We start from the raw sequence: 24,785 nt of genomic DNA, 5'->3' as shown, positions 1-24,785 counted from the left end.
CCACCGCGGTCGCCGTCCACGTGCTCAACCACGGACTGCAGCTGTCTGCGGCCGTCATGCTGAGACCTGCGGCCGCCAAGCACGGGCAGCCGGTGGTCAATACAGGTCAGTGCATGTTGGCGAACGTTTTTCGCGCGATAACTACAATAATAGTGATAATGATATTAATATAATAATACCTACGTAATAATAATAATAATAATAAAAATAATATTTTGTTTGATAATATTTTGTGACGACGGTTTACTCCGGTGGAGGGGACGTCGTCGGGCGGTTTACCGACACCTCACCGCCCTTACAGTTGACATTCTTTTGCCCGAAATTTGTGGAAAAATCGACTCTCGAAACGGGGATTTTCGTTTTTTTTTATTTTGCACGCAACCTCTTGTTGAGCTATCACCTCCGTTCTGAGGAGTACATCGCTATAGGAGCAGGGTGTGCGCGTTAGCGATAATATTTTCAGGTTAATACAACACTTGTGTCTTCGCGGATCTCACGAATATTACACGGTAACGATATCTCGTACGTTTATATTTAACGCTTCGACGAGTGATTACATTTGTACTATTTATTTAGTAAAAATAGTCGACGTTTTTTTTCTAATATTGTGCACAGTGCACACGTTACGCGGGCTAAAGCTCAGCTGTGTATAGACATACCTATTTAATGATTTGGATTTTATATAATACTTGTAGTATTAAATTATATGAAGGTTTTATTGGAAATCTGTTTGTAGAAAATTTAAAAGCTTTGATTTGAAAAAAAATTAATAAAAACCAAAGTTTTGAACATTTGAAAGATAGATTGCTCAAAAATAGACCATTCACATTATATAAGAATATTTTTTTATCATAAATTTATATTTAGACCAACCACATTACATAAGCATATTGTTTAGCAATTACGTAGGTTTAGTTTGTTTCGAGTAATTATTTTGTAGAGAATATAGTAATCCAACCCGTAATGTTTTAGGTCTCGACTGTTTTGTAAAAAAAAGTGTTTGGAAATAAACAGGCCCAAAAGTTTTTGAATACGTTACAAGAATTTACGATTCCCTAAAGCTTTAGAGCTGTTGAGTCGCGATTGAAGCTCGTGTAACCGTATACAGATTTATATTATTATAATAAGCCAACTTAATAATTTCATAAAGGCCACGTCATATTATAATAAATTGGTATATGTTATCTGAAATGCTTAGTTATTGTTGTACCACATTGCCGATACGATTTACTTCAATTAAATTTAACATGATAATATTATACATATTCATATACACGTATAACTAAATAGCTCTTTTCGTATAATATGTAAAAATGTAAAATTATGGCTTCAAAATTACTATTATCATATATTATTATATAAAAATACATAATATACTCGCTGTTGGCTCAGTATAGAATACATACGAATAATACTTATTACAAATATTGATATAGAATAGATATGATGGTAAATTATTAAAAATTTTGCATAGAAACTTATTTTGAGTCAACTTAAATTAGATATTTTAACCTTGTCGAGTATTATCAAAAAAATTCAAAACATTTTAACGAGTTGGCTTTAATCAGTATAATTTATATAATATAATTTTTATCCAACTAATGTTGGGGCGTAATAACTAATAACTGTAGTTTTAGCGAACTGAAAAAGTATATAAGATTTTTATGTGGTTTGGATTTTTAAATTCTGATAATTACTATGCATGAAATCATACATACGAAGAGAATTATTAAATATCATATTTATTGAAATATTAAAAGACTGATCGTTTGCTAGTCATAATATACAGGTACCTAAATATTTTATATACAATACTACCGCTAAATCAAAATTATTAATTTTATAATTTAATTAATTAATGACAAAAAGTTATCAGCGAACATTTTTTTGCATTTACGCTTTGTTTTGTACTACGAATACTGAAATACAATTGATGTAAATTGGATTTTAACTTAGCATAATCGTTAATTGAATAAATTGGAAAATAAATTTTTGGATTGTCATCAAAAATTAAAAAGTTATAGTTTTTAAAGATATCGGTAATAGCATTTATAAATATTAAAAAAAGGAAAAATCAATACATATATATCCTTATCATAGAACATTGGATGGAACATTAATTCTCGATAAGATAGAATTTCCTAATTTAACTTGTTGAGATTTATCATTTAAATATGATTTAAACCAGTTTAACAGAAGTCCAGAAATACTGCTATATTTTTGTTTTTTTGTTTTAATAAAATAGATAGTTCTGCATTATTGAAAGCTTTTAAAATATCAGTGTATCGATCTGGGTATCTTTATGAGCTATTGACACATTGTCAGTATAATAAACTATTAAATTTATTATAGTTGATTTATAGTACCAAAAACCGTGTTGTTTATCCAAAATTATACTAGAAAACGCTGCTAACAATTTAGGAGTTATAATTTGTTTTAGGGGTTTTCTCAGCCTCGTTAGGCGTGATATAGAATGATAATTATTGACAACATTTTGAATACTTGATTTAAAAATAGTAGGATAAACATAAATAGTCTTCCACTTATCAGGATAACATCCAATTGATAACTAGCGATTAAACAGGTAATATATGGAACGAAATAACGTATAATAACAATTGCAATAAATTGTTTTTGGTATTAAATCTGGGCCATATTTGTGATCATTAGGCAGAGATAGAGATAGAAAAGCCTCAAATATTTCAGCCACAGTGAACTTACAATTACTAAATTTGGTATCCGAGTTAAAACCATAAATAGGATTAATAGTCTTATTTGACTGGATATAAACCAATTTGAAATATAATTTAAGCGTATCAACTGTTCTCATCTATGCAAGTTTCCGTTGTGTCGTTTGTAATATATAGTGGAACAGAGTTAAATTTATTTCAGTTTTCTGGAAGATTATATATTTTCTAGATGTTTATCATAACATAATTTGATTAACAATGTCATTTGAATAATCGAAAATGTAAAGTATTTAAGTTATATTTGATCGAGATATTATAATATGTATTACTAAATAATTATGGCTAATTCACACACACAAAAAAAAAAAAAAAATAAAATACATTTTAAGAAAACAACGTTCATTAATATAAGTTGTTTACTTATATTTAAACTTAGATTAAAGTATTGAGGTACTCAAAAGTAATAAAGTAATGGATTCAAAAATAAATATAATACAGATCAGTTGGTTTTAAATTATAATAAATTAACATTTATAATATCATAATCCTTCATTGAAACACTTACTACATGACTACATATCAAATGTGATATTTTTTTGGATACAATGTACAAATATGATTGCATGACATATTTATGTCTATATGGTTAAAATATCAATGGTTGTAATTCTCAAACTAGGTTTAAAATGTGATTTAAAAAAAATAGTAAGTTTCTTATAATTTTTTTGTGTGTTAACAAAGTATTGTAATTAACAATTAGATTTTTATCTTATAATTGTTCTATTTTCCTTTATTATAAGCCAACAGTAAATGGTGTAAATGGTGCTAAATTTTGTACAGTATAAAGTTATGAAATATAGAAAATGTTATGATAAGAATTCTAATTCTTATTATTGTCAATTAATGAAATGTTTTGTTTATATCGCATTTTGAAATGTTTAATTAACAAAATAGTTTTACGACCGTTTGGAAATAATACTTTTGTAAAAATGTTATTTTCATGGTAGGTATTATTAAAAATATGAGTAGTAACATATTAATATTATTTTAAATTGGTTAATTAAATGTTAAGAGTTAAAATTTAAGACATTTGGCTAACCACTTAAAAGTATGTATTAACTTGAATTAATTAGAGACATTTACAACGAAAATGTCAAAATCATGGTGTAACCTATATATTGGTTGTTCTTACAAGGGTAAAATATAATAATACAGTTCAGGTGTCGCATGTTAAGGCAAAAACTGTGTGTGATATACTCAACATTGACCACATTTTCGGGAAATAATCAAAACATCTGTAGGCAGTAAATTAATTTGTATACGTTTTCTATTTATATTAACTAACAAATTAAACGGAGAGTGACCACCCGAGTTCTTATGAGAACCTATAGCGCACAGACATACACATATGTGTTCCAACCCTACTAACCAAACCTTACAAATAAACCTTATACAAAAAACCTACTGTTTCTAAGCGCACAGTTAATGGCCTTAGTTGCTGGGCTTAAATAAGATTAAAAAAATAAATAAATAAAATAATCAAAATAAGACTAACAGAATGCATTGAAGAATATTAAAATGATTTATTTGTAAATACATTATTATAATAATATAAAAAGACAATAACCAACAAAACCATTTAAGTACAATAAAAAAACTAGTCACATCAAAACAAATATTTTCACTGATTTTCAAAAATATATGACGTATAAGTTTTAATTTTATTTTTTTTCCAAACTTTTTAGCTTATAATTAACATTATTGCAAACAAAAATCTAATTTTATCAATTTTCTATATATTTTTTATTAATTATAAATGTTATGAATTAAAATGCGTTTGTATTCTAAAAATAGATACACTTTTAAATATTTTAATTAATCATAAATGTATGTAATATTACAATTTATAAATAATTTAGTTTTTGAAAAATATTATTTTTTATGTTTAATAGAAGTAAAAAAAAAACAACAAATCGATATCCTGAGTATTTATATGCGATTAATTTACGGATCTGAAATACAGATAAATCATTTTTTTTTTTTTAACATTAAAAATACATTTTTTAAAACCAGCCTGCTATCAATCAATAATCACACAATCGCAATCGCATCAATTTTATTATGTGTTTTCCTCGACCCCATTCAAATACTTTATCGCATACAAATGATTTAAATTATTATTAGGCTAAAAACGATATATTTTCAAAACACTACATAAACCACGTGCAATGTGGAATTTCGAATTTCAAGTGAAAAATTGGAAAGGTAAAAAATTCAAACATATTCGGTGCTTGCACAATCCACTGAACTTATAAAGGTCATTATTGTGGGGTGGTGGTTGGATGTATGCTCTTTATTACCGGACGTGACAAGCGTCGTCGGAAATGCACTGACCGGAATCGGTGACAGTACCCGGAAGACACGTGCATCGATTGACAGAACGGGATGACCGTGAAGTCGTAGAAGGCCATTTACGAGTATGTCATGCATTTTATTACATTTGTAAATAATAATATTCGAATCAAAACTAGAAACCAATAAATGTAGCTTGGATTGAATAAAAATTTTCTTTTCAGGCAATTTTAGATAAATTGTATTCTTTTATTTCATTAAATTTACAGCTTTCATTCTAAAATTTATCGATGTATGTATATCAATATTGAAAATGAGGACATCGAAATTACTGTGATATAATATGGTTGTCGTCAACAAAAAAAATACTATTTTCTTTAATAAACGTATAGTGTCTTACTTTATAATTGCATCAAATATTCTAAAGAATATTGAAACAAACATATTTTTTAACTTAAAAGTAAACCTTAATAATTTTAAATGTTTTGATTTGTTTATTATTTGGGTGTTGTGTGTATATTACATATTGTTAGGCGTCAGTCCATACTGTCTGCACATCGCAGTTGTCGTAAACAGTTTAACAGTTACAACTGAAATATTATCGAATTACTTATATATTTTTGTATCATATTCTTCCATGTGTATACAGAATGTTTCATCAAGCATGCAAATTTTTTGCGAATATTTTGATATTTGAATGTATACAACGTATTGTACATATTATTTAAAATTTTGTCATGTTAACTTTTTTTTTTTTTTTTTTTTTTTGTACTGAAAACGATGTATTATTTCTGTTAAGATTTTGTTTTAGTTTTACCAAACGTTATTTATTGTCGATTTTCAGTCGTGTCGAAGTCTAAACCTTTTTTTTTTTTGAATACTGCTATTTTGTTTCTAGATAAAGTTTGATCACAAATGCACAACCTCTTTTGTCGTAAATCTGTCAAAAAACATGAAGTACTACATATTATCTTTACAAGATAAAAATGTACCTTGCATTACATATATATATAAATTAATAAAGCATATGTACGAGTATTATATTATGTCCTTAAAAAACTATTAAATATGCTTCAAAAATGACCAAAATATTTAGTTAAAATATGTTCTGAAACTTTTAAATTCTTATGCTTATAAAATTAGTTTTATTTTAAAAACAATTTTGTTTTAAAACAGGTACATTTATTTATGTTTTTGTTTATTTAAAAATATTTAAATGATTATATTTATATTATAATGCGATAATAATATAATATTTAAATTTTTTTTATCTTGATTTGTCACTTGTTTTTTTTTATCACACATCTACTTTAATATAACATTTAGTAATATCTCATTTAACTTTATTTTTTATGCTAACCAGTAACCATAGTCCATTGTTGTGTATATCATTGTACCTATAAACACTGTAGTTTACAACAGAATATTTTAAGCTGTATGCTGATATGGATATTTTTTTTTCATCGTTGTTTAGAAAAAATATTTAAATTTCAATCGACGATTGTCAAATAAATAATTTTGTTTTTGAAAATACATAATCCGTAGATGGTTTTAGATACCGAGCGGAACAAAGAAGATATTGTAGGTTTTGAAGTTATGTGTATTTATTATCTATACTCTATTTTAAAAATAATAATTCGGGGTTGAACAAAGATATTTCAATTTTTTTTAGATCGAAAATATGACTTTTTATATGGTAGGATAAAAAAACTGTGTATAGAATTTACATTTTAATAACTTGTTTTTAAATAATTATTATTATAGTAAATAAAATTATGTTCAGCATGTTTTAGATTATGAGCGGAACGATAAATATATTCATTTTACAATGATGTGTGTGAAAAATTCTAAGTACCTACTTTTCAAAATAATTGTCAAAAATAAAAAAAACTTGTATTTGACAAAATTGTTTTTGTTTTTTTGGTGTAGCTCAAAAGTAAATAAAAATAGTTTAAAATAAACTGTAGATATTTGAAAATTTCACCAAATGCTTATATTATGATTATTCTTACATTAGAAATAGATATCTGAAAATGTTTACTTTTTTTGAGCTATTTATATCATACATTTATTCATAGTGTTTAATGTTAAGTCAGTATTTTATTAGCTATTTATGCATAAGGTCCATTATACGTTTTTTTACATTGTACACCGAAGTTACATTTGTTTTTTATGAACGTCGGAGTTTAAATTGTTATGACATAGAATTCTATATTCACTGTTAAAATAACTATTACTTTAAAAACGAGTAACCATTTATATATTGGAAGACATTTTTAAACCATGTTGATTAGTTTTAAGTTATTGCTTCTTTATTATACCATGATCCTATTCCTATTGTTTTACAGTATTCTATGTGTATTGAATTAAAAGCTTATAACTATTATATAATATGATATTAATATATATTATTATGATAAGTAAATATTAATATTATAATAAATGTAATATTTCCGATAAAATGAATAGTAAAATAAAAAACTTTAGTAGCAATACCAAAGAATCTACCATGAAATATACACTGTAAAATAATATACGAGTTGTCTGAATCTAAATTTAATACATTCATTGCTTACAGAGATTTACTCGATACCTACTTTACAGCAGAGCAATACCATCTTATTTTTGAATGTATCAATACTTCCAAACTCATATAAGATATATTATAAGTTATAATATAAAATAGACTTGTAACGAGGTGAGTACTTTTTGTATCATGCACTTACGCGTTTATTATTTTCATATTATTATTTTGAGGCCAAACATTACAGTCTGCTTACTGGTAAATATCGCAAGTTTCAATATATGTAAATATAGATTCGTGTGAATACAAATGTATACTTTAATGATGGTGAAATTTTCTCTCAACATGCTTTCGCATTTATAATGAAACAAGGCACGTGCATGAAATACCATATAAATGAATGAAAACCCAAAAGGGATGGTTGGACATCAAATCTATGATGGTGCCATTGACACTGACACGGATCCGGACCAAAATAATTGACATTCATTAAAGGAGTTGACGTACGGAACATGAAAATGATGATTTTATATTTGTACAGTTCAATTTGAAGATAGAATTGTAATAAATTATTTACCGCACACTTTAATTTACCTAAAGTAGCAACCATCTATATAAAAATTACAGTTTACTCACAAATAATAAAATTAGACAAGTTATTAAATTAAGGCAAATAATATTATTATATATTAAAATTAGTGATTATTATTTGTGAAAAAAAATTAAACATTCATTAATACTCTAATTGCAATTTGTTTGATATGTTTTGAGACTGCTGTAGTTCAAATTTTGTTGCGAAATAAAATTGTGAATTTTATAATATTTTATTGATATCTTAGTAAATGTGTGGTTGATTTTTTTAACTAAGCTGAAATTGTCTTAATAATTTTCTTGTGATTTCTAAAAATATTCTTATGGTTGTAATTGGACGATCTAGTTAACTAGGTAGTTAAAAGTTAAGCTTTAGTTCAATACAATTATATTGTCAATTATTACCTACACATGTTCAGTAAAACTTTTATCATTGTAAAATATAGTGATTGGGTTACTTGGTTATATTACCATTTATCTTATTTCATTTATCTTAATACAGTATAGCATATCGAGATGTTAAGTTTGGGTGCAATGTTAAAATATGACATTGATAAAACTGCATTTGCTGATATTTTTTTTTAAACATTTATCACGTTTATCTATCGTTTTACAATAATGTTCAAATAAATTACTTATTTAAAAACATCAAAAGACTTGGGTCTTTATAACATCTAGGTTCGATTTTCAATCCATAAATGTTATACATGAAACGTTCTGGCGCATTTTTTTTCTTATTAAATTTTGTTTTAGTCATGTTCATTGAATTGTAATAATAACAATTATTATAAAGCCAATTTGGTATGTTCTTTTCACTTCACTATTAGAATTTATTTTACAGTGTTTAAATACATTTAAAAAATGGTATGAAATATGTCAAACTGTTTTTTAACTATAAAATCGCATTGTAGGAATATTATATTTACGATTAAAATGAATTTTTTATTTTGAATCAACTAAAACTAGTATATTTATTATGCCTTAGTCGATTCAATTACATTTATTTTTATTTTTTAATAATTATGCTTGTAGTCAATCATCTTTAAGTGTAAAAAGTTTCTAACAGATTTAAATTTAATTTTATTACTTTAAATAATACAAAAATTTAGCTATTTAAGTGAGGCTTTAACTTTTGAACATCTAAAAATAAATATCTGATAAATAATTTCGTTCAGCTATAATTTTGTAAATACTCATACACTTATTATTTTTGTTATCTTTTTGGTTTATATTATTATTCTTGATCAGAAAAGATATACTAACAATTAATATTTATATATACATTTTTAATTTTCATATTTATTTTTAGACGTTTTGGGACAATATTTATATATATATATATATATATATATATTTATAACAGTTTTGTGTTTTTTAAGGCTTGTAAACACATTAGACCAAATACCAAATAGAAAATAATTTAGAGCTCAATCGATTCGATTAGCATATTATACATTTGTTTGTCTAAAGTGCTTACGAATATATAGCGGTACTCAATATTAATAGTCGGACGTGTTTGTCGGTAGATGAACTACTTTGATTGAGAATCGATGTTAATGCAATTGTAATGTTTCCGCAATTATAGTAAATACACATACAAATACATGTATAATAAATATAAATATATATATATATATTAGATGTCTTTAAAAGTAGCTGTTTAATTCAATAATGTAATAGTTTTTAGTTTCTTATTAATTGTACAGACGTTATAAATATTTACAATATATTAAATATTTAAATTTATTTCTTTAATATAATACGCTTTAGATAATATAAATTACTTATAACAAATTATAAGTAGCTTGTTTATAAATAAACACATTATTTTTGACACGTATCATCACATTTATTATTAATTTAATTTGCAATAAAAAATACGGCATAAACAAAAGTTATGAAGTTTATTGACATAATAATTTTCCTTAAAACGTATGTGACGTTGATTTAACTTTCATATATATTGATTGTAAATAACTGTTAAATGGTTGAGAAGTAAACCAACTATTACAAAAGCGGACGAAGAATGTTTTCAAAAGTATCTAAAGTTTTTACTTACATGTCCTCTTCTAAATTTAAATATAAAATAAGTTCTTAAAGTAAAAAAAAAAAATTAAAAACGTCTTAATATTAAAAAATCAAGTACTACCAATACTGTGAAATAAATTCAAAAACTGTTATTTACTTATTTAATTTTAGTTATACGATTACGTAATTAATTTAATGAACAATAGTATGAACCAAATTGATAGATCTACCTAAAATTATTGGAACATTTTTTTTATCACGAAAAAGGGAGGAAAAATATATTTTTAATGAGTGGAAAAAAGAATGATTTTTGTGTTAAGTCTAAAATTTTGTTTAAACTGTACAATTGTAGCAATAAAAAAAAAAAAAAAAAATTGATAATTAATATAATTATTAATGAATATGATAATTTATTATTTCACGCAAATTTTTCTAATAGTATTATGTATTTAATATAATATAATCGAATTGCATTTGATTGAGGAGGGGTACGATATTGGTGTAGGAATACATATTTTTTTCCCGTCAAATGATGTATAACGCAAGTATACAGCCGAGCATCCCACGAGGATTTGCTAATTAAAAGTAACGTATATATTCAATTATTCCACCAATTTAAATTAGTACGTTTTTTTAGACTCGGAGATCTTGTAACATTACAAAGTAATTCATTAGATGTCTAATTTTTTGAGTGAGGTAACGGAAACATTACTCCTCTTTTAAAAAAAATAATTTGACATGTTTAATGAAACTTGCTGTGGCATAACAAGTATATAATTCTTCATTACTAAACAATAAAACATGGTTTTACTTGGCATTATTTATAAAATATAAATTAACTGGTGGACTAGCTAAATTTACTTTATCTGAACTTAAAAGTTATTTATAATTAATAGTTAATTCATGTCAAGTTTGGAAAGTTTTTATTTTTCTAATATTGTATTTCAATAATAAAACTATTATCATATTATTTTATTAATAAAAATTTATATTAAAAAAAAAAAAAATTGACAACTTTGTTTAAAATACAAAGAAATCATTTTTATTTATATTATCCATTAATCCATTAAATAATGATTTTGATATACTTTCAATAAACAATTTGTATTAAAATGAACATGCATTTACTTAACTCTTAAGATCTATTGAATATTATACATCAAAAGAATAAAACATAGGATTTTTAATAGATTATGAAAATATCGTACAGATATGTACATATTATTCACGATAAAAATTGTTTATAAAAGCATGCTACATTATGTTTGTCGTTTAAGTTGAAATATGTAAAAGGGAAATGGTTTGTACGTGACTAAAACTTTGTCAAACAATTTGCCACCTTGATTTTGTATTTGTGAATATATTACTATTAATACACGTGTATGGTTGTTCAATAAATTTAAAAACAAAAAAAGGAATTTTGTTAAATAATGTAAAGCGTTGAATAAATAAGTCAAACTTAAATCTTGCGTAAAATAATAAAATAGATAATTAATAATTAATATACATAATATTATATAATATGTAATATATTATCTAACAGTTTCTTAGATTTGAACGACCATTTAAAAGCAATTTTTCTGCAAATAAAAATAAAAATGAATTTTATTTGAATTGCATACTTTTTTTTAACTGTTAAATGATTTTAAAAACATATGTGCTATATCGTACAAAAGTGTTGCAAAAATCAAGTGGTATAAAATTGCTCACTTTTTTAATAGGTGCAGCGATAAAACATAATAATTTTATAATATATTTTTGTGTTTAAGATTTGTTATTCATGTCCTTTTTAATTTCTTTAGTTACACTTAACGACATTTTTTCTTTTTTTGCGAATCAAAACCTTTTTTTTTTCTGACAAAACGTTAATGTGTATAGCTTATAAGATACATATGCACTCTGTCGCCAAGGAAACTTTATTATACGAATTCTGATACAAGAGACGTTAGTAAATTATATATATATATGCAGAAGATGCATATTATTTTATTTTCATTTTGGTATTTTTTCACACCGAAAATCTCAAATACCATGTGTAGTAAGTGTGTGATACATTTTGTTTTGGTAAGTCTGGTTTAAAAGTACGCGAGACTCATTTATATCAGACTTCCGTCTAGTTTTTATTTATTGGGAAACATTGCTCCGAAACCCATAATAACAGACCATCGCGTTTATAAGGAAACTAAACTAAATTTGAAAAATAAAATGTAATGTTATTATCTTATAGGCAAAATAGCTTTCTGAATAAATGAGATAAGTGATTTTATATCTACGGAAAACTTAGTTGAATTATACAATTGTTATTTGGTTATATTAAAATTATATATTATATTAAATTGAGTATATTTATTTGAAACGGTTTTACTTATAATGCATTCAGCTTTATGAACTAAAATAGAGTTAAATAATATTTGAAGAAAAAAACTCTGGTATATTGATTATTTGGATACTTATTTATTGAAAATACAATTACACAAAGACTAAAATATTTAAACATACTATATAATTTGAAAAATTTCAATTGTAAATTGATAAACCAATTACACTGCATTTTTAATTGTGTACTTCTCCCTTATAATTCAATATAATATGTATTATACACTACGAAATAATGTAGTAAATAGTGCTTATATTATTATTATAATTTTATAATTTATTATATTGTATAATTTAATCTTTGCTTAAGTTAATATTTTATTTAATGAGGATTAATATGAAAAAATATTATGAAAAACAAAAATATAAAAACCAACGGTATTCATTAGTATTCTCCTGGGCATACGTGCATAACGTTTAATGTTTTAAATGTTGAATAAATGAATGATTTTACCTTGTATTTTTAGTGCAAGACAATTCAATTATTGTTCAATACAAATTGTATTGGTGAATTACGTCGATATTATAATAATTAATAATATAGAAGCTGTATTCATGTCACAAGTTTCAATTGGTAATATTTCAATAGATAGTTTTATTGTTTACTTAATTTTACTGTGAATTAAATATGACATTGCATTTTGTGTTACACAATATTATAGGTAAATAATAACATAAAGATTTTTTTATAAATATGATAAAATGTGTATTATTGTTTAAGCAATAATAAAAATAACAGTAATAATAATATTTTATTATTATCCTTTAAAGTTTCAGCAATTGTGGTTATTGTCTTACTTTATCAATAGTTATTTTTAAGTTTTTACAATTAATACAAATTGGTAATGATTATGTATAATTTAATTAAAATATATATATATATATATATATATAATATAAATAATGAAATAATTTTGTAAATTGTATTAAAGTAGAAATAAAAATACAAGTAGGTAACCTAATTTCATAAAAATATCATTGACTGTTAAAATAAATATGCAATTCACCGAAACTATTGCAATATGAATTTTAAATTAACCACTGAATGTCTGACTCATGCCGACAATCATTATTATAAAATAAACGTTTTGGGTTCAGCGTTTCGTGAGAAATCGTTTTCGATGGAACTGCATACTTCCGAATATTATATACCGAACAAAACAAGTGGTATAATTATTATTTGGTGAATACTAAGTTAAATGTACTTGAACCACAATTTTTTGATATAAGTATTTAAGTTTTTGTATAAATGTTCTATACTCTGGTGATTCTGTGTGCAAAGTTAATGTTAATGTATAGTTTTCATGAAAGTCAGTAGTATATACTATATTATCACAACTTTTTATATTATGTAATGATTAAAACCGTTGCTTACAGTTTTTACATTTATAAAATTTTTATCAAAGTCTAATAGAAATATTTATAATTAATGAACATATTAGAACAGAATTGAAGTCGCTCAATTGGTCAGTATAAAACAGGAAAAATTGGTACTATAAAAGTAATAACTATAATAGCCTGGTATTTTCGAGATATAAAAATTGCTCAAAAGGCTTTGACTTGATCAAACAAAAAGTATGAGAGGTCTTCTACCTTCGGAGAAAACTATGATTCCCTGGTATTTTACATGAAAAAACATAAGTTCATTGGATCATTGGCGCATAATACTATTAAATCATTATATCTGTAGCATTGTCAGTTTTTTAGATCACTATTTTATAAGAACATACACTTTGTTTAACCAGACCAAATATACAATAGATATTATATACATATATAATCTATATATAAATATAAATTATATAATATATTATTTTCTGCATAGTAAAACCAATAGTATCTTCTCGATTTGTGATGTCTATCGTGAACGAAGGAAAACAAATCAAAACTTAAAAATTATAAACATAATTAATTTACCCTATGTTTATGGTATTTATTACCTTTATATCATCATTAAATATTTGGCGTCATTTATATCGTATTAATGTATAGCAAATATTATTATTATTATTAATGTGATAAATATTACGAACGATTTATAGACGGTACAATTTTATTACAACACGGTAATAATTTTAGTGATTGCAAGACAGCTGGATAGATTGTAAAACTTCATACTGTGAATCATACAAAATATGATTAGGGTCAAATATAAATTCGTTTAGATCTTCAATCCTGAAGAATGTGATAAGTTATTTGCTATAAGTGAATTTTGTTCGGGAATCTAGAATAATCAGTCGAAGTATTATAATAAACGTAGACTATTTTGCTCAAAATTTTGATTTTTTCTAAAAATCTATATATTTTTTTCATTTTTTTTGGATAAATGGAAAATATTGGCATCATACAAACATCACCCATTTCACAAAAACAACACTAAAATACTAAAATATATGCTTTGTATATTGTAAGAAATTTAAATATAATTTATAGTATCGTATCTATAGTGATTATTTCATAGCTCAGAAAGCAATTTGAATTTATTAATATAATTATAACCCTTTAGGGCTGATTGAATAGCAAACTGGACAAGGAAACACTTTCTCATATCTACAAATCCTTCCACCGACTGCATCGCTCTTTAAATGGGACTATAACTTTATGTAAACAAAACATCGAAGTGGCTTCACGATAAGTTAATAATTAGATTCGAAATTCATTACGTATTTAAGATGTATTATTGAGATTTAAGGTACATAGTTTGCAACACAGATGTTTAGTTGGAAATTGTCCTTGCAAATATTAAAGATACAGAAATTACTACCCAACTCTAACCTAATTTAGACCAGCAGTTAGGGCAAGGTTCACTCGATGTTTATTTCGTAGTCCATGACAAACAAATCGCATTGTATGTGTATATCGTATATGTATACAGTTGTTATGATTTTGTTACTCGATGAAATGTTTTAAACACGAATCAGTTAAGTTTGATTTAAAAAATATAACATTTTAAAAATAATTATACATTAAATGGGTATTATTGATGTGTAAGTATACTTGCAAGTTCGAGGAATATGTGGATTTGTGGTGAAACTATTTAATTGCGAAAAAAGTACGTCTGTTGTTGATATCCAAAGGATTTAACGATAAACCACGATAAAAGCTTATGCATTGGAAGTACGTTTAGGCTATAAAATATAAGAGTATTCATCTACAAAACTAATTTATACAGTGGGATATAACTGTATATGACGTGTTTGTAAAGTTTAAACTAAAGTCTACAAATAAACATAGTTAGGAATTACAATACAAGCACGTAGTTTAAAACTTAAATTTTTTAAGAGTGATATTACGTGTATTTCTGAATTCTAAACGCATGTGCATTTTATTTCAAACGAATTTTTAAAAACAAAATTCACAAGTTCTTTTTATATGCATGAAGCATGAACTAACGGTCATATTTTTTTTTTTGTATAGATATATAATGTATCTTGAAGTTATTTAGTTAATAGATTACATATTTACATATTTTTTAAACAGAACTTGGTAATAATATTTTATAAAAAAAAATATTTATGGGAATTTGATTTGATAGACTGTATTAGGCATTACTTGCTAGTTGCTACGTATTATCATGTGTTTTCAGTGATGACATTATTCATTTTTCATTATTCGTTAATTTATTATATACTATTAAACTAACAATGTATTGAGTATAATAAATTATACTTTTATTGCAATGAACTAATTATTAATATTACAAAGTTATCATTTAACCACAGAACTTCAGTTATCTATAAAGTTTTTAGCAAATTGTAACTTTAAAATTTCTATTCGTAGTTGTTTTTAGTCCATCTATGAAGTTCAGTCAAAACTAAAATTAAAAAAAAAATACATAATTTTCAGACAATGACACTTTGTTTCATTATTAATGAAACCCTTCCGATTCATTTATTATTGTTACTTACTCACTGATTCCGAAAATCATTACTAAATTATTTGGGAACTAGCAAAACAATAAATACCAAAAAACCTTTTCAAATCCTATAAATCAACTCGTTTTTAACGAATCTGTCTTCTCACTATTATTTCTCAATAATCCTAACAAATATTTGAGTAAAAATAACCTATGTATTTTGCTTAAAATTGAAGCTATATATTTTCGGCGAAGAAAAATAAAATAATAAACTATGATATTGGTATTGGCATATTCATATCGAAGTGTTGTTCCCGGAAGACTTCTTTAGGCAAAATTTGAATTTAATATCTCAGCTTTTAGCTACTTTATAGAATGCTCTCCTTTTTCCATAGGTACGCATTTTTTCTAATCTATCAAGAAATACCTTCATAAAATAACTGTTCGTTTCCCTCAAGACTAAAAGATCTTATAAATAAACCAAATTAATTTTACTTTCGATTTTTAAATGCCATTAATTGGGTTAAGAATTATATGGTTTTAAACAAAATAAATACCTAAAGTTATAATTTTTATATGACATTTGTAAGGTCTGTAATTGAAGGATAAATATGTTTGTACTTTTTATTAATAAAATGATATATGTATAAATTGGTTTGATAAATAATGAACTCTCATTGAAAAAAATCGAACGATTCCCAGCGGTTTTGTATTGTTGAACAGCATAATGAAAGGTTACTACGAATCGTTTGATAGAAGTGCATTGACAATGTACAACATATTACAAAAGTTCCCTAACAATAGAAGTATTTTTTATTTTTATACATCATTTTGTAGACAGTACACAATGCACCTACTTGAGAAAGTTGGTCACAGTTTGAAACTTCAAACTGAAAATTCCCCTAAAAGAATTGTCGATATATTTTCTATTATATTCATATAATCTATAACTATAATGAATAAGAGAATTAATTCATATTTTTATAACAACTGACAAAAATAATTGTATCTTAATAATACTGTAAAGTTTTATATTTTACATTTTTTACCGAATTCAATAGAAAATATTTAAATGAATAAAACTTTGTTATTATTTTTATAACCATTATTGTTCTTGTTATATAGTTTATGGCAATAAAAACCTTTAATAAAAATACAATACACATAGTAGTCAAATTTTCTTTTTATAGGCTTAACTTTTTACGTTAGATTTCCATCCATTCAACTTTTTTTTAGACTTCTAGAAAAGCACAGAAGATATTGGATTTACAATTATTTTTTTATGTCTCGAATATTTTTTTTAGGGTTGTAAACATACTTCAATTTTCTATACAGTATATGTTGCAATCAATCAAAAATTCGTGTAGATAATATTTTTAATACAAAAAGTTATAAAATTATCATTATTTTAGAATCGTTAAAATGAAACTATGGCAATTACTGAATTTTTGATTAAGTTCTCACTCTAAAAATAATTTTAAAACGTAATGATTAATATTGGCGAATACACAATCAAGTGTTAATGGTGGAATTAAATTTAGTTTAACCACTAAAATAGTTTAAAATCTCCAATTAAAAATAAATAAATATTTTTGATTCAAAATCAAAAATACCTAAAATATCGTATATAATATACTTCGTTTCGTGCACGAATCATCGATCTCTTTCAATATCATCAGTTTTAATTTTTAAAATATTTAAAAATATAAATAATTTATTTTAATGGATAAAAGTAACTTAATAAAGTTGAATTGTGTTTCTATTGAAATTGAAATAACGATATTGTAGGTTTAATTAAATTATTCGATTAAGTTATGTAATAAATAACTAATTAAGCAGTTTTTTGTGTTTAATATATAAATTGATAATATTAAATTATGTTATAAATCTATCAGTTTTATTAATTGGATTTAAAAAATGCATACAAATTGTGACGTTGTACTATATTTTTAAAAATTTGCATGTTATATAGGATTAAATTACGATATTGAATATGAGAAGAAGTAATTTTTATCTTTTAAATATAGAAAAATAAAAGAGAATATTATTTTTAATTACTCTCATCTATTAAAACTATTTAAATTCAGATAAAAGGGTCCTAAAAGAATCTAATGGTCCATTATATAAATTTTTTGTATAATTGTTGTAGATAAAATGTTTACAAATGATAGTTATAATATGTGTATATACGAAAAAAAACATTGTATCATAAGAAAATAAACTAAAATTAAGAGCTAAAGCCATATTCGACTAACCCAAGGATGTTTTATAGCTAAAAAATAAAACCCCTCCCCCTTCATCCTATGTAAATTATTTTGTGGTGTTAGTCTTTCCATTAAACACCCATTATTTGAACGCTGTTAATACCAAACCTGCCTAATTAACCTTAATATATATTTGCATTTTTAATTGTATTTATAATGTATCTTACAAAATAGATGATAATTTATTGATTGAGCCACAGCAATAGAAATTTACACTATGGTCTTACGACTTACGAGCACGTTTATCAAACTCGACGTGTTGATAGTATTCTTTTGAATTTTAAAAACGTTGAAAGAATATTGCATGAAATTAAATACATGGACAATATATATTCTGTTTACAAAAATGGTTCAGCATTCATCCTGTTTTCTTTAGCGAAAAAAATACACCATGACTATTGACTATACCAACAGAAAATAATATAGGCGTGTCTTATCCACTAGTTTACTATCTCTGATGATAATATGCACGGAAATTTGTTGTATTTTTTAAACTTATTTAAGTAATATACAGTTTAGATAAGTTGGTGTTTTTATTTTTTGTTTATAAAGCTCCTGCAGAGTTATTAAATTCTCGGATAAAAGCTTATTGAATAGTAAGATATTATTGGACTGGCAATCTCAAAAAAGTATTTAGTTAAAGAAGTATTTAAAAAATTACAAAAAATATATATTTCTTTAAATTTTTAAAATAGTATTAATCATACATAATGAATATATTTAACATTTATAAAATAAAGTATCACATTTTATAAAGTCATAAGTATATTATCTATATATTCATCTATTTTATATGAATAATAATAAAGTGAAATGTTTTTTTTTTTATTCTTTTCATCGATTTTTTGTATGTTATAATCGACTTAGATGAAAATTTTTTTAAATAATTTTTAAAACTTGTAATGATATTTAAATTCGTTATATTATTGAACGTTGACGTTGATTGATGTTAAGCAATTTTAAATCGAAATAAAATTACTATATCATTTATCAATTGAATAAATATGTATACATTTTACGAATTGAACTATATTAATATCTGTATGTTTTCTATGTTTTGTTCTCAAATGCTTTTTTATATCAATATTACTAGGTACTATTAAAATAATATATCTATTTATGCACATATAAATTATATAAACCTACTCATCTCATGTTTATTACGCCCTGTAAAATATTTTATTATATATTATGCAAAATATAAATATAATTATGTTAATTTATGAAGCTCTTAAAATTAGTTTGTAATTTTAATATCTTTTTTATTAAACAAAATGAAGATAGTGCCAATTACATTTTTTAATTAAGATATTTTGTTTCTATGTATTGGAGAATAAACTATTCAACTGAGAAAAAAAATGTTTGACTTAACTTGTATTCTTAGGATATATTTTAAAATTTCAATATTTCAATTCATAAATTAACCACTTTTAGTTTAAAACAATTACCAAAAGTTTGAAATATAAATTAAGTATAAAAAATATGTTTTGTACGAATGAATTAGTTAGATAAACTTGAATAGATGTTATTATGTTTGAAAACAAAAATAGATCAATACTTCATGTAATCAAAGAGAATCATCCAGAGTTTGGGATTTTTTATTTTTTCTTATAAAAATTACATATTTTAATTACAATTTGTGTTCAATTACTAAAACATACCAATGTTGAAATGTATTCTGTAAACTATTTTACAGTCCCAAAAAGCGTATTTCGAAAAAAGGGTAAACAAAGTCTAAGATTACATTATTGTAAAACCAATAGCAAACTTGTTTCAAGGAGAATCTCAAACATAAACAACATTGGGTTCTTTATAAAATGGTCCTCGCCGTTTGTAAAATAAACTATTTGAAATACCTAGTATTTGTATATACTTACATAGATTGATTCACCAAGTAATCTCATTCTTCTTTTATACTTAAATAATCAATATATTCAAATTCTAATTTTTGGTATTTTAAAACAAACTTTCAAAAATTTAGATTTTTTTTAACATTTAAGATATATCTGGCGACAATTAACTTTTTTTTTTCAAGAGAAAACTATTCATTTTCGTAGTATATTTATTAGCCGGAAATGCTTTTAAAAATGTTGATGGATTTAAATCGAATTTTTAATAAGTGGTTCTAATTTATTACACTTGGTAAACTAAAGATAATTGTCCTTAATAATGGTATTTCATAAATTACAAAATATATGTAATATTTGGTTAACGACTTATTATACTTTGACAATATTTACAAATCATATAACTTTAATTAATTAAAACAATTTTTTAATCATTTTTACCCTTATATTCTCTAAATCGATAACTCTGGAATAGCAACCTTAGTATTTATTTAAAAGTTTAAAAAATTCAGAAACTATTTGGCTTAGTTTTAATTTGAATATAAAATATATAAATATTTTTAAAAATAAATCTTAAAAAAATTTAAGTATTTGAAAATATGGTCATTATTTAAGCTTAACATTTTCAAAATCAGAATTATATCAAAAAAAAAAAAATTAGGAATAAGTATGCTCGGTTAATTAGCCTTATGATTTGACCTATTCATAAAGCTCAGAATCATAGGAATGTACAGCAGAATGGCCGTGATTTCAATCAAATGAAAGTGGTTTTAAAATTTTTCCTGTTATTTAATTTTATATTTTAAACAAACAGCTCAATTTAACTTTTGATTTTACACATTTTATACTTTGTCAGATCCAATGTATCCGCATTTAAATGCGATCTAACTCTTCGTGCGTATAATATATTTTGATGTGGGTGTAAAATAAATTAAGTCTTTTCTAAAAAGTTAGACTGTTTGTATGTTTTATGCCAAGTAGACAGTAAATTTTCGTTAATTATATTTTTTTTCTTTTATTCGGTATAATACTAAAAAAATAAGTATTTATTTGTAATCTGAATGATAAAAATTATACTTATACAAATGTGAAGTATTATAATCGTATACTCGTAAAGACAGTACTATCATCTTCGTTTGATTAATTTAAAATGAATATTACTTTTATTTAAAAATATTTTATTTAAATAAATCATAACTATTTAAATTAACACACATTTTTGATGAGTAACAATTACTAAATATATTTTAGTATACTTATTGTTAATGATAGCGTCTCGTCATTACATAGTTATAATGAATAGCGTTACTTAAATATTAAATTTCAATACAATTTTTTATAAGAATGAAAAAATTTAGTATCACACATATTATTTCAATGAAATTCAATACAAAGAACATTACAATAATATAATTTTAGTTGAATTTTTCAAAATTTATCAAAATTTTAAAATGAGAGCATATTATTTTTGAATAATTCCTAACTACTTTATAATGAGTAATTGCAGTACTATACGTATAACAATGATAGTTCGTGGTTGCTTTTCAAAGTTTTCATTAATTTTCAAAATTATTATAAACTTAAATAAACCTGTTTAAAAAAAAAATGTATGATTCATTTTTATAATAAAATATGCAAACAAATGAACGTTTCGTTGGTAATAGAATTTACGGTTTTTTCGTTTCATTCAAACAGGTTGTTAATCAACATAACTTTTACCATATATAAAAAAGGAGAAAAACCTTTTAGAAAATACTATTCCACGGATAGAAAATACAATTTGTAGATGCAGTAAAAACTATAAAAGTTTTGTTACTGGGTCACGCAACTTGGTCACTAATTATTATAAACGACACCGTTTTTTTCTTTTTTCTATTTGCACATGTGGTTATGAAAAAAATGAAAAAACTTCCAGGTCTCCGAGTACAAGGCCCGATGTGATTTTGAAGCATTACTTGGCCACTTTCTGTTTATATGGTAGTTTAGAAACATTATCCTTATTTTTGATTTAACGTTTCAAATTATATTCGTTTTATCCATAGTTCTTTATTTTTAGCTTCGTTTTTTATTTATTTATTTTTAGGAAAAAATTAAACAGGAAGTTAAAAAATAAATCCGAATATAGTAGACAAATCATTTGTTTTTTACAGTATAAATGAAGACATGTTATATCCGGTATCGAACATAAATTATCTGTATTTTGTATTATTTTGATAATAAAATTAAGTATGAATCAATAAAAATATTTGTTAATTGTTTTCTATTATTGTAACAGTATTAAAATGAAATATTTATTAAAGCCGTGTTCAAAACAATATTTTTTGATTAATTCTATAGTAAAACTTTGTAAATTAAATTATTTAGTTGTAATATTTTAGATCAAATGAATACGACTATACTATATTGTGTTAAGTAAATATTCATATGAATACATTATTATGAATCTAAAAAAGAAACTATTATTAGTCGATATTTTAACCAAAATGAGTTGATGACTTTTTTGTAAATTTATATTTTTTAATCAGTGTAAGGTCACTATTTAGTTTTTAAAATTCGTAACAGAGTTAATTCATTGATAGTGAATATTTAAGTTCATTTTTTTATTTATATTACTTAAACTCAAATTTTATTTTTTGTTTGTATGCCTTGCAAATATATGAAACAATGAATAAAATACTCATTTGCGAGTTCTAAGCATTCTAAGCGTTCTTTTTTTGCTGCTGTTGAATATAATTAAATTGTTAATTAGTTTTAAAAAAAAAATATTTGAGCATTCCATTCCATTATAGCATATGTACCAGATTTCAATTTGATTTTTTTAACATTAAAAAAACAAATTCATTGGTTTTATTGTATTAAAATTATTAGAAAAATGTTTATAGATATTTTTTCATAGGTTATGAAAATTTATATTATTATTAAAAAAAATAAAACCTTTAAAAAATATTTACTATAAATTATACCTAGAAAAATATAATTTGTTTTTAAAATTTTTATTTGAATATGACATCAGATTATATGAAAAAATATTTCTTAACCGTTAAAATTTTTCCAAAAAAATGAGTTTACCTTAAAATGATTACTTTTTAGTTTTTATAGATATTTAATAATATTGTATGGATTTAGCTAAGAGAATTTTCAGGTATATACAGAAATTTGAAATATTAAAGCGATTCCAATATTATTAAAATTTATAATAATAATATGACATACTATGACATGAAATCGTTATGTGTAGTGGTTTGTATATTTTACATAGACTACCGTATTATACAGTGAAAATCACATAATTACATGACGACACCATTACGTAGACAGTGGTCTGTTTGGATGACAAAAACACGACGGGACAGAAAAGCCATCTCTAATTTTAATGTCGAGATATATGGTTATTGCGTCTGCGACGTAATATAATGACAATACTATGTAAACCATCTATTTATAACGGTCATGCAGTGATGCGTATTATATTCGTTATAACATAATTATATATTATGGTTCTATGTTTTAGATAATATATCATTGGAAATTTTACGATATATTTTAAATCGATTTCAACCATTTTATTATAATGTACAATGTACATTGTACAAATGTAATTTATTACTATTTTTATTTATCATTAACATATGTATGTAACAGACATCACTATGTGTGAAAGAACTACAATTCATGAAAAGTTAAAATATCGTAAACTGTCCTTTATGATAACGATAATAAATACAATGAAAATTAAAAATACATATAAAAGATATTTGAGATCGAGTAATTAAAAATTATGAATTTGGTTTTTAAACGGAGTTTAGATAAATAAATAAAATACAATATAAAAATCTATGTTTTAACAGCATCATAATCCTACAACATCCAGCATGTGATATACTTTTTGAATAGTAGAAATTACATCATAATATTGTTCATTTTATTTGATTTTATTTGTCTAGTCATTTGGCTAAAACAAATATTTGAAAAATACGTGCTTGGTTAACGAATTTTTACATAGTGAAACCTCTGTTTATGGATACTCCAATATTTGATACTTGAATACCTATTATTTACGTGGAAAAACAATTGTTCTAATAGTAAGCGCTCCTTAATTGTAGACACATTTTAATTCCCTACAGGTATCCCTCCCCTAAATAGAAAGGTTTCACTGTACGTAATTTTATTATGAGTATCAGAAAATTATATTAGCAAAATAATGACAAACGGCTTTGAATAGAATTTTTTTTTTTTTTTTAATCAAGAATTTTTAAC

At 23.9% G+C, this 24,785-nt stretch overlaps 1 protein-coding gene across 1 annotated transcript in view; it reads left to right on the top strand.

Moving 5' to 3' along the window:
• The first annotated feature begins 38 nt into the window (after positions 1–38).
• LOC112604183 (monocarboxylate transporter 2) overlaps positions 39–24,785 on the top strand; it is a 310,370-nt gene continuing 285,623 nt past the window's right edge. Inside the window, exon 1 of the mRNA XM_025353101.1 lies at positions 39–105. Within this exon, the coding sequence (XP_025208886.1) occupies positions 57–105 (49 nt within the window). The 5' untranslated portion in view covers positions 39–56. The remainder of the gene's footprint in view (positions 106–24,785) is intronic.

This window comes from Melanaphis sacchari, unplaced genomic scaffold (genome assembly GCF_002803265.2).
Source record: "Melanaphis sacchari strain LSU unplaced genomic scaffold, SCAv2.0 Contig11_pilon_pilon, whole genome shotgun sequence".
NCBI classification, from domain to species: Eukaryota; Metazoa; Arthropoda; class Insecta; order Hemiptera; family Aphididae; genus Melanaphis; species Melanaphis sacchari.
The sequence above is the reverse complement of the archived record's forward strand: the minus strand, read 5'-3'. Positions and strand labels throughout refer to the sequence as shown.